The sequence below is a fragment of the Myodes glareolus genome, chromosome 13 (assembly GCF_982192425.1).
Source record: "Myodes glareolus chromosome 13, mMyoGla1.1, whole genome shotgun sequence".
Taxonomy (NCBI): domain Eukaryota; kingdom Metazoa; phylum Chordata; class Mammalia; order Rodentia; family Cricetidae; genus Myodes; species Myodes glareolus.
Genome location: NC_142038.1, coordinates 10970347 through 10982912, shown reverse-complemented (window position 1 = coordinate 10982912; position 12566 = coordinate 10970347). Strand labels below are relative to the sequence as shown.

General features: G+C 49.2%; 1 protein-coding gene across 1 annotated transcript in view; it reads left to right on the top strand.

The window, feature by feature from the left end:
• The first annotated feature begins 1058 nt into the window (after nt 1-1058).
• The window catches only part of Pstpip2 (proline-serine-threonine phosphatase interacting protein 2), an 86046-nt gene continuing 74538 nt past the window's right edge, over nt 1059-12566 (top strand). Inside the window, exon 1 of the mRNA XM_087895914.1 lies at nt 1059-1226. Coding sequence (XP_087752040.1) covers nt 1194-1226 — 33 coding nt within the window. The 5' untranslated portion in view covers nt 1059-1193. The remainder of the gene's footprint in view (nt 1227-12566) is intronic.

Below are 12566 nucleotides of genomic sequence, written 5' to 3'. Positions count from 1 at the left end.
AACCTCATTGTTGTGAATGCTCATGAAGTCAGGTAAAGAAATGGATGCATGTCCTTGGAGAGTACCAGGGCTGGAGGCTCGCTCCCTCTCACCCCTGTCCTTGCAGATAACCTTACTGGTAGGACTTAGGGATAGAGTTTGTGAGCTTCTTCTGATTGCTCCACAATTACCCTGTATTGTGCCTGGGTCTAACTAGAACCTGTTGCAGTGGCAAATGCTTGCTTTCGTCTGATGGATAATGGGCTCCATGTACTTAGTCTTGGTAGCTTTAACCTCCATTCTCTCCCCTTTGAGCACTTGCTTCTTACCCAAGAAGACATTGAGCCAAGTCTTTTGCCCTTACTGTGAAGGACATATTTCTAGCTTTGGTCTCTTCATCCCCTAAATAAGTGTGAATCTGGGCAACTCTTTCAGCCTCTCTGAGTTTCAGTTTGGGCGCTAGGCACACAAACAGAAAAGCACAGGTCTACTACCTGCCAAGGAAGGGTTTGACTTGCCCTGGGGTCCTATTTGGTTGGTTTGTTTATGAGGATGGGTTTGAAACGCACACTCTCCAGTCTGTTTCCTCAGTACTGGATTTACAGGTGTGAACCTCCTTTTTCCTTGGAGTCTATCGGGCGGGCGAGGGAAGCAGCCCAGCTCTTACTGATGGGTGAGACTGATGGTGGAGAAGGGTCTTAAACTGAGTTCAGGTTAGGATGTAGAGTTGACGGGAAACATCGGTAATGCATTTTTTCTTGGCATTTTAGACTAAAACCTGAAGTCACAGGGCGATGCATGTACTCCACTCGTTGTAGCATCGGTACCATAAGCAAATACGAGACCGAGAGGGAAGAGCCTAGAGCGGGCTTCCGGAGGGAAAAGGACTGGTTCTGTTAGTTGTTCAGGGGTCCTCCAGGACGGGGTTCGGACTGGCAGCCCCCTGCGGAGCTGCCTTAGTAGCCGCGCCTTAGGGTCAGGGCGGGCTGCCCTCTGCAGGTGCGCGGCGCGGGCGGGGCGCCGGGCGGGCTCAATCGGGCGTGGCTTAGGACCCGGGGCGGCTTCCCGGAGCGACAGTGGAACTCCAAAGTTGCGCCCGGACCTTGGCCCTGACAGTCGCAGCTCCTGGCGTGATCCGGCCCGCTGTCCTCCGCCGCCACCCGCTGTCCTCCGCCGCCACCCGCTGTCTTCCGTGTCCAGCCCTCGGCGCCGGCATGACGGGCTCGCTGTTCAAGGCAAACTTCTGGGTGAGTGAGCGCACGCGGGAGCGAGCCCAGGGTGTGCGCCTCTACCCGGCGAGTGTGCTCTCGGTGCCACGCTGAGTCCGGAGCGCGCCCTCCCCAGAACACTTGGGACCTGACGTCACCCCTGGTTCTCACGCTTGAAACCTGAAGCCCGAAAGGAGGGAGCCGTCAGGAACCCGCGGTGCCGAGTCCCGCAGACCTGGAAGAACCGGGTTATGGGCGCGTGAGCAATCACGCTGGGGTTCTCGGCTGGAGCTTTGCCCTGCCTGGCAATCCCGGTTTTGATTTCCCTCCCAGGCCCCAGAGCACCCCCGGAAAGCCATCGCGCGTGTGAGAGCTGGTGGTTCCTAGGTACCATGTCTTCTCCCCGCTTCATTTAGACATCCTTTTCTTATACCGTTACCCTGCAACTACCTACCCTCCAAGGGTCAATTTTCCCCTTAACTCGGAGTAAGCACCGTTGTAGTATTAAGGCAGGGTAAGACGCTGACCCAGACCTTTTTCTGGGACCCTGCCTGTTCCTCCGGTAACTTAAGAGTTGCCTACCACACCATTCTTCTGCTGTGGCCCCAGCGACGACAGTTACAGCCTATCGCGGTCCATTTGCTTGAGGTTTTGAGGTCCTTTGGGGACACTGATGGAAAGGCAAAGGGCTGGGTTAGTGTAACAAGGGTTAGCAACCTTCTACTTGGTCCTCATTGGAAGCCTGGTGACTCTCCAGATTTTTTATACTGTGGGGAAAAAGGACAGATCTATATACATTCACAGTAGGGTGATTATTTTTTGACTGACAGTTGAGGTACAGAGGCTTAAGCAGATGGTGTGTTTGCACAGTCCCGGGGATGCCTGCAGCACATCTGGCCCCGGAGCAGGCTTAGTCAAAAGTGTCCAGGAAAAGATTGCTGTTGCCGTTCGACTCTGGATATCTTAGCTTGCCATCAGTTAAGGACCCAGGACCCTTCTCCACCAGTCCCAGAACCCAGCAGTAAGAGCCATGGTTTCTTTCCTTTTCTTCTAAGTCACCTAAAAACCCAGAGCTGGACGTGTTGGCTCACACTAAAATCCCAGCACCCAGGAGGTTGTGCCATCATCCTTAGAAGCTCCTGGCAGTCCCCAGCAGTCCCATGGGTATCCTGACAGAAATGGATAGGAGGAGGGGCAGAGTGGGGTCTGAGTTGAGACCTGGTGGTGGTGGTGGTGGTGGTGGTGTCTGTGTGGGGGTGGGGTTTCTAGTTTGCTTTCAAAAGCGACCTGCACTTTGCAAATACACTTTGCAAAGGTATTGTCCATCTCTAGTTCCTGCAGTTGTTTGATTCAAATAATGAAAATGACTGTATTGTTTACTGTGCGGATTATTAGGTTCTTGTAAATGCTAAACCTCCCAGTTACCCTTGGAGGGAACTGACTCACGGTGGTATTTTACTGATGAGGAAACCGAGTGACGGGGAGTTTAAGCAACATTCTCAAGGCCCTGGAGCTGATGAATAGTGGCCTAGAGCTCCACATGACCTAACTGCTCCCCCACTGCTCCCCCACGTGTCTCCAAGGGTGGCATTGAGAGTGAGCCAGTCCCTCCAGTGGGTGTGGGACATGTCAGGCCACCATGTTCGTGAGAGTCTTCTTTTCTCCTGCAGCGGGGTCAGGGGTTCTTGGCAGGTAGACAAGGTCTGACCACCAGTGAAATCCTCAGCATCAGCTTGTATGCTTGGGTTGTGTATATCTCTATTGAGGCAGATGGGACTCATGAGGCATCAGGACCTGGGAGAAAGGACACAGAGGAAGCTGTTAGAGAAGAAAGGCCACTTGCCAAGGAGTCATGCTTTTTAGGGAACAGGGAAAAAGATTTGACCGAGTTGAGGTTGGAACAGTGACCGTGTTTCACGGCCGAGAAACTTGTGACTGGATGAGGCAGAAAACTTTGAAAGCATAAGCAGGCACTGACTCCCTGGGTTTCATAAACGTGTGTGAAATATTTACTCTATATAAAGTGCTCTCTAGGAGAGATGGCTCAGCAGTTGGGAGCACAGGGCTGCTCTTCCAGGGGCCTGGGTTCAATTCCCAGCACCCACATGGCAGCTCAGAGCTGTCTGTAACTCCAGTTCCAGGGCATCTGACAGCTCACACAGATAAGCATGCAGGCGAAAAACCAGTGCCCATAGAATAAAAATGAAGTGCTCGCTGGTAGGTGTGGCATTTGCTGGGGTTAAGTTTGTCACCAGTTTTGCTGGAACAATAGACATCTCCGGAGGGAGGAGGTAGAAGGAAAGGTGCTTTTTTTTTAATTTTTTTGCTTTGCTTTTTCAAGATGTGGTTCTCTGTGTAGCCCTGGCTGTCTTGGAACTAACTCTGTAGACCAGGCTGATCTCAAGCTCACAGAGATCTGTCTGCCTCTGTCTCCTAAGTGCTGGGATTAAAGGCATATACCAGCAACCAGCACTGCCTGGCCTTTTTTTTTTTTTTTTTTTTTTTTGACTCAAGAATATATAGAGGCGGGCTGACTGTGGCAGCACACGTCTATAATTTATAATTCCAGGAGTCTGAGGCAGAAGGATTGAAAGTTCAAGGCTAAGCTGGGCTATACAGGTGGACTCTGTCAGGAATATAGGGGAGGGAGAGTCCTGGGAATGGAGAGTAGTTAGCTGGTGCCAGAGAACCTGAATCAGAGAGGCCTGTTCCAGGGTGGAGGTCATGGGCTGGGAAAGGAGGCAGATATAGAAACCACAGAGATAGATATAATTAAAGCCATAGGCTAGGTTAGTCAGCTGTGGGTGAGCAGCTGAAGGAAGGAGAGGGGCCTAGAGCTTTTGTGGAAGGGGAACTGGAGAATGAGGTGGGGGGGTGTTCTGAAGGAGGAAGTTAGCAGGAGGAACTGGTTTGTGGAGGCAGAAGGAGGAGGCAGAAGTGACAATGAACAATATTTAGTCAGGTGTTACACCTGTAGAGGCCTGAGTACAAAGCTCCCTCTGCCCCAGGCCTCGCCTGGAAGGTCCAAGCTCGCCCTGAAGCTCCGGGCTCACCCCGCAGCTAAAGGCTCACCCCGCAGCTCCAGGCTCACCCCACAACTCCAGGCTCGCCTCACAACTCCGGGCTCACCCCACAACTCTGGGCTCACCCCACAACTCTGGGCTCACACCACAACTCCAGGCTCACCCCACAACTCCAGGCTCGCCTCACAACTCCGGGCTCACCCCACAACTCCAGGCTCGCCTCACAACTCCGGGCTCACCCCACAACTCCGGGCTCACACCACAACTCCAGGCTCACCCCACAACTCCAGGCTTGCCCCAGAACTCCGGGCTCACCCCACAACTCCAGGCTCGCCCCAGAACTCCAGGCTCGCCCCACAACTCCAGGCTCGCCCCACAACTCCAGGTTCGCACCACAACTCCAGGCTCACCCCACAACTTCAGGCTCACCCCACAATTCCAGGCTCGCCCCACAACTCCGGGCTCGCCCCATAACTCCGGGCTCACCCCACAACTCCGGGCTCACCCCACAACTCCGGGCTCACCCCACAACTCTGGGCTCACCCCATAACTTCGGGCTCACCCCACAACCCCAGGCTCACCCCACAACTCCAGGCTCGCCCCACAGCTCTGGGCTCGCCCCACAACTCCGGGCTCACCCCACAACTCCGGGCTCACCCCACAACTCTGGGCTCACCCCACAACCCCAGGCTCACCCCACAACTCCAGGCTCACCCCGCAGCTCCAGGCTAGGTGGTGAGTATTGAGGACACCCTGTCAGAGGAGTGTTTTCCGGGCGAGAGGACAGGGTGTCAGCTGGCAGAGTTTGGGAGTATTCTAACATTTTGAACATTGCAAACCTGTCAGCAAGTCCTTTAGTGTTTGCTGGTCAACAGTGACCCACTGGTAGAGATGCTTCTGCTCCTTGGGAGATGTGCCCTGGGGCACTGCATGGAGCAGCATGACATCCAAGGCTGTCAGCGGGGCCTCTGAGGTTAACTTGTGTCACTGGCCTGGTGACTTTGTGCAGGTTGCTTAGGCCCCAAAGCTTCTGTTTTTGCCTTTTTTTTTTTTTTTTTTGCGGTATGTAATAGTGGAAATAATGCTGGGCTCTTCCACGAGAGTCCTATGAGATTAAATTATAGAGTTGAGCACAGTGACTTGTACCTTGTAATTGTTAGCTCTTGTTATTATTGGCACAAGTGACAGACGGCGTTAGGAACAGTTACTTGGAGAAAGGATGAAGAGATAAGTCTAAGGGGAAGCACTTTGGGGGCCACGATGGCTCAGTGGGTAAAGCACATGCAGTCCAGGGACCTGAATCCAATCCCTTGGGCCCACATGATGGAAGAACAGAACCAACTCCCACAAATTGACCTCTGACCTCCACACATATGCTGTAGCATGCTTGCTATAAATAAAAAAAAATTAAATTTAAACAAAAGAGACAGTAGCCAGGCATGGTACCTCACACCTTTAATCCCAGCACTCGGGAGGCAGAGGCAGGGGGATCTCTGTAAATCTGAGGCCAGCCTGGTCCCTCAGAGCTATTATAGAGCAGCCAGGGCTACATAGAGAAACCCTGTTTTGAAAAAAACAAACAAAAAAATAAAAAGAAGAAGAGGAGGAGGAGGAAGAAGAAGTGGCAGCAACAGCATTTGCTGGATGCCTGATTTAAGAAGGAGGAAGGGGACAGGGAAAGGTAGGGACCAAGGAGATGACCAGGAAGTAGCCATCACCGGCTTCAGAGAGGAACATGCTGAAGCTGAGAGGCTCATGATCCTGAAAATTTAGATGACACACTCATTTTATTTAAATGTCCTATGAAAGCATTTATTTAAAGGAACCTTCTGAGCCTGTGAGCTGGTTCAGTGGGTGTAGGCACTTACCATCAAGCCTGATAACCTGAGTTTGATCCCTGGAACCCACACAGTGGGAGGGAAAATCCAAGTCCAACAAGTTGTCTTCTGTGGACTGGAGAGATGGCTCAGTAGTTAAGAACACTGGGTGAAAACAAAACAAACCAAAACCAAACCAAAAACACTGGCTGGCCTTCCAGAGGACCCAGGTTCAATTCTGAGCACTTACATGGCAGTTCACAAGTTCTCCTCTGGTTTCCACATATATACTGTGTCTCCCTGCATACCCCCCCAGTAGACAAATAAATGAAAAATAAACAGGAAAACACATCAGGGAACCTTTTGGTAGGTCTGCTTTACAAGGAAGTAATCAGTATTCAAGAAGTGTATTTGAAGGTTTGTGTGTATGAGTGTTCTCACTGCAGGTATATAAGCACCAAGTGTATATACTATCCAGGAGGGCAGAAGAAGTCCTTGGAGCCTCTGGAATTAGGGGTGGTTGTGAGGGCTGGGAACTGAACCTGAGTCGTCTGTAAAAGCAGCAATTGCCCTTAAAATCGGAGCCACCTCTTCAGCCCCATCGTTAGTTGTTTCGAAAACAAGAACTCAGCCATGGTGGCTCATGCCCATAATCTTAGTGGTTAGGAGGCCGAGGCAGGGGGATTCCTTTGAATTTCATAAGTTCAAGGTCATAACAGGCTGTGCCATGAATTCTGGGCCATCTTGGGCTACAGAGTGAGATCCAAGAGGCACAATAGTAATCTATGGTATCAACCCTGATGAGGTTTGCCTTGTTATGTGTGCACTCTTCAGTTTGTATCACTTCTCATGGCTGAAGAGGCCTAACTTAACATTAGTGGAGCCATGACAGGCTGCAGACTAACACTACTGAGACTAGACCTCACTATTACAATAACCAAGAAAAGCCACAGACTGTACCCTGCAGGGGACCAATCAGAATTAGGACAAACAAGTACTAGATTCTCCAGAACATTAAGAATAACTTACCTAACTTGTATATAGGTTGTTAATTTCTTTGCAGCAACGCCAGTACCAGTTTTTGTTTGACAAGACTCCTGCCACCCCACTCCTATCCATTCAGGAGTGCAACCCTCAACTGAATCCGGAATTCTCCTATTCCCCCCCCCCCATTCCTTATTTCTCAAAAACTGTCTCACCTAAGCTCAGGGCTCCCTGGTCCTACTGCTGTGTGGGAATGGACGGAGAGTCCGAACTTGAGCTTGCTATAAAGGCTCTTTGCTTTTGCATACGAGGTCAGACCCTTGGTCGTCTCTAGGGGGCTCGTGACTCAGGCGGGGCAGTTGGGTAGGCAGTGCTATGCGATTGATGGTTCCTCACCAGAAGGAGACAGTTGTCAGTGATGTGGTTTCCAGAGCTTCAGCGTAGATGAGAGATGGCACTCTTCAGATGTGGGTGTACTCAAACAAAAGTGCCTTTCCGCTGTGGGCACGCACAGGCGATCGTAGAGCCAGTTCCAGAAGAGACAGATGAGAATCACGTCCTCCCACCCTAGGGGCTTTCCAGGAGCCTCATTTGAGCATGAGATCCTGCCCGTGACTGAAGGGCGGTTTTTCCGGGCCCAAGGCTCTGGGTCCGGAATAGCCTCCCAGTCACGATCAGCACCCTACTCCTGCCTTGGGTGGGACCCCTCACTCTACCTGGAGATTGTCCAGAGGAAGTTTGGGTCCCTTCCTAATTAGCTCAATACCCAGCTATCAGCCCACAGCTGTTCCTCTGTTCCAAACCTTTGGCCCTTAGAGTGGCCCCCACCCGGTGCAGCGCTGGGCTTGCTCAAGGCTTTTCTCAATACTGTGTGCTTTGGAGCCCGTGGAGTTTGACTTTCCTTCCTTCCCTTTTTTATTTGAATACAGAGAGGGGGGGGGGCTATACCAGCTGCTGCACATTGATTCCATGTGGTATTTTGTACAACATTTAGGATGTTTCTCTATTTTTTTGTTTTGATTATTTTTGGTTTTTGTTATTTGTTTTTGAGCCGCTAGAGTCTCAAACTTAAAATCTTGCCTTGGTTTGCCATGTGCTGTAACACACAGCTCTAATTTTTTAAAAAAAAGGAAAAATAATTTGGATTTTTTTTTCAAGTTTTTATGTTTTTCCTGAAGGTGTGCATATGTACCATGGACATGTTTGGTACCCTCAGAGGTCAGAAGAGGCTGTTGAGACCCCTGGAACTGTAGTTCCCGATTGTTGTGAGTGTGCCAGGTGGATGCTGGGAGCCTCTGCAAGGTCAACAGGTTCTCCTAACCTTGGGCTGCTTCTCTGGGTGCCCCCTTCCACCTTTCCCCCACCCGAGTTCATGGTTCTGGCCCCTAGAGAGACGGAGCTGTCTGTTTTGTTTTGCTTAAGGCAAACACCAGGCGAGTCACTGGCTACAGTCTCTCCGGTTCATTTTTTCATTTTTCCAGAGCTGCTAGGAAAAATAGTCATTAAAATGCTTGTCAAAATTCCTTATTTTATTTGAAAAATTTAGTAAGAATGATGTGGGATCTACCTTTCAGGAGAAAAAAAACAAACAAGAAATCCATGACAAAATTTGGAATACTTAGAAAGATAGAGGGTTTTGCCTGATCAAGGCAAATACTTAAAAAAAAAAGTATAGTAACAAAAGCACATGCTTTGAAAAAAGTCTAAATACTTCCTTATGACTTAAGAAAGAAATAATGTTTTTCTCCTGCGTGCCCAATCTAACCCCGTAGGCTTTTCTCACCATTACTGGAAATCTTAGATCTTTCTCTCGGTAGTTGCTGGCCCCTCCTTTCCCTCATGTGGAATCCTGCTGTGTTGTCCAGGCTGATCTCAAACTCAACCCCGAGTAGCTGGGTCTATAGATGTGCACCGCTGTGTCCAGATGGCACTTTTAGTTTTATTTGATGTGCATGGGTGTTTTACCTGCATGTATGTGTACATGCTGTGTCTACAGTGCCTGAGGAGGCCAGAAGAGAGTGTGGGATCCGGGAACTGGAGCTGGTGGTTGTTGACTGCAGTGTGAGTGCTGGGAACTGAACCCTGGTCCTCCAGGAGAGCAGCCAGTGCTCTTAGCCACGGAACCGCCTCTCGAGCTCAGTGCTTCTCAATCTTCCGAATGCCTCGACCGTTTAATACAGTTCCTCATATTGTGGTGATCCCCAGCCACAAAGCTTTTTCATTACTTCTTTATAACTGTAACTTTGCTACTGTTACAAATTGTAATGAAAATATCTGATATGCAGGATATCTGACATGCGACCCCTATGGGGTCGAGACCCACAGAGCACTTCTGCTCTGGCCCCTGCTTAGCCTGTCTTGACGGAGCCACTCAGAGCGCTGTCTACCGATGACGGCTCTAACGGAGGCCTTGGCACTCTTATATCTCCTTTCCCACTTCCCTATGAAAGCATGATACTACTTTTAACGTTTTACTTGGAAAAAGAATTCAAAGTTCCAGAAGTTTCAAGGTTATATAAACAATTAACATATTTTCTTCACTTAGAGTCTTTGTTGTCAAATACCATTTCTTCACATATATATTTCTGGCACTTAGGAGGCAGAGGCGGAGGCAGATGGGTCTCTGTGAGTTCGAGGCCAGCCAGGACTACACTGTTTCCATAAGGAAGAAAGTGAGAAAAAAAAAATCACCGTCACTGCCCACATTCTTAGGCCGCAAGAGCGCTAGTTACGCAGAACTGCATACACACTGTGACCACTTCTTTGTTCTTGGTTTTCCTGGATAGCATCATTGTCATTTTTTCCTTATTTACCTTATTTCCTTCTTTGTCTGGAGCCCCACTCCCCCGTTTCCCTTTCAAATGCTCCAGCGTATGGGGCACTTTCCCAGCCAGGTGTGGTACATGCAACTGTAATCCCAACACTTGGGAAGTTGAGGTTCAGGCTTTGAGTTCCTGCCAGCTTGGGCTGCATAGTGAGACTGTGTTCTAAAACAAACACACAGAACCCTCCCTCCTCACATCTTTCCGTGGAGACCTACCTTCCCCAGGCACCCTTGGTCCTCTTCCCCACCTCCACTGGTTGTTTTCCAAGCCTGCTGCTGTTCAGCTGCCATCCCCGGCGAACATTCTATGTTCTTCTGCTTCGAAGTCGCAGTTTTCCAGATCCCAAGTCACTCAGAGAACTCTTAAAATGTAGATTGAGTCATGTCATTCTTGGTATAAATTCTTCTAGTAGCCTCTCATTGCACTACTGAGCACATCACCTTCCACCATCCATACCACAGTGTCTTTGGGTCACTTGTCAGATAACGAATGTTTCCGCTAGCCGTGTTACCTGTCGTCATAGCAACCTACGTGTCCCGCTCAGTAAGGTACATCCATGTACTGTGATCATTGTGTACATGCTTTAGTGTTTCAGTACTTGAGTTAAAATACCATAGCTTCATCTCTCAGTAACTAGTACTGAGCTACATCCCCAGCCCCTAGTAACTATTTAAAACACAAGGTACCATCCTCTTCCTGTTTGACAGTGAGTAACGTCCAGAGCTTTCTATAAAAGATAACGTTAAGATGCATGAGGTGTTTGGTGTCTGATTCTGAAAACACATGATAGACAGCCCGTCTAGCCCTGTTGCTGTATTCTTCAATAAGATCTCTCTTTCTCCACAGTGATAATTTCATCCTTTTCCCACTTGAACCTCTAACTGCTGTGCCAATCTTCCATCCTTTTGACATTGCAGGACGATATTGTCACAAATGTGTTGGGCTGAGTTCATAGCTATTTTGGAACACATGGAGCCCTGGGCCGCAGGTCAGACATGTTTGCTTGAGTCTACTCCATTAAGAAACTGAACAGCAGACAGTGATGTCTCACTTACCTTCTGAATAGACAGAAGGTTAAGCCTCAGCTGAGAACCAGGGAACTTCATCCAGCAGTGCCCAGGTAATGGTCATGTTGTCTCTCCCATCACTGGTTCCTATATGGCCATTGTGGGGCTAAGCACGGACCCATATTCCTACGTGGTTATGCTTGTAGCGCCTCTCCAGGAGCTCACGATGAGCCCAGGTTGGTGTTGCTGAGCAATGAATACAAGTCAAAACACCACGGCAACAGTTTCCTCTCTTGTATTTATTGAACACCACAAAATCCTTCTTTAGCCACAGTTTCTCTTTTTGAGTTTTGAGTTACTTATGGTGAGTTATAGCTGAAGTGTATTAAATGGAAAATTCCAGCAGCAGGTAATTCACATTTGAAGTGACACACCATTCTGAGCAAAGCTGGAATCTCAGGCTTTCTCCCTCTGTTTGGCCTTGCGTATGAATCATCCCTTGGGCCAGTGTTCCCTCTGGAGGCACTACTCTGTTTCAGTTAAAATCTCTTTGGAGGTTAACATTGTAGTGTTGGTAATGCCAACATAAAAAGGGAGAAGTCGTGTTTTCTTTAATTCAAAGTAAAAGCAAAATAAATTTTTTTTTGTGGAGGCCACTTGCATATAAAATATATATTTAATTAACTTTAGCTGTGTGTGTCTATGTGTGGATATGCCCATGAGAGCAGGTACCCTCGGAGGCCAGGCATCTAGCTGTCCAGGAGCTGGTTCTATAGGCAGTCATGAGCTGCTGGGGACCAATCCCAAGTCCTCCACAGCAGCAGAATGCACTCTGATCCACTGAGCCATCTCTTAAGCCTCCCTCCTGTAGCTTTTTCGTTGTTGTTTTGGTTTTGAGACAGGGTTTCTCTGTGTAACAGTTCTGGCTGTGCTGGAACTCACTTTGTAAACAGGCTGGCCTCAAACTCACAGAGATCCTCCTGCCTCTACCTCCTGAGCACTGGGATTAAAGGCATGCGCCCCCACTGCCAGGCCGTCATATAGCTTTTATTACAATATATATTACTATTATCACTATGATTATTGTATTTTCTTTCTTTCTTTTCTGAGATCGGATCTAGCTATATAGCCCAAGCTGTCCTCACTATGTACTGCAGCCTGGTCTTGAACTCGACCTTCTGTATCAGCTTCCTAAACGATGGGTTAAAGGCATGTGTGTCAATTCTGTGTGCTGTCTGGGCCCAGCTCAGGCTTCCTCATCTGTCTGTCTGTCTGTCCTGTCCTGTTCTGTCAAGGTTTCCTTTTCAGGCAGGATTTCCATCTGACCTTGATGGAACTGTCCCACTTAGGGTCACTGTCAGGCCGACAGACTTCTCTGGCTGACACAGATGTCCTTACAATCTGTGGATGAGGGGTCCTCGGTGCCATGGTTTGTTTTCTTCCCTGATTTTTTATTTTGCGTGTCTCTGTGTGGATGTGAGCGTGGGCATGTGTGCATGGAAGCCACAGAGCCACTCTGTGGCATGGGCTCTTTCTATCTACCAGGAATTCAAGTCTCCAGGCTTGTGTGGGAAGCACTTTACCTACGGAGCCATCTCCCTGGACCTGTCAGCGCCAAGTCCAATGGAATGCGTGTGCTGCACATTCAAAACACTGTGTGGGATGTGAGGTCGATCTGCCTGACGGCTGCGGCTCCGTTGGTCAGCAGGGTTGATTGGGCTGA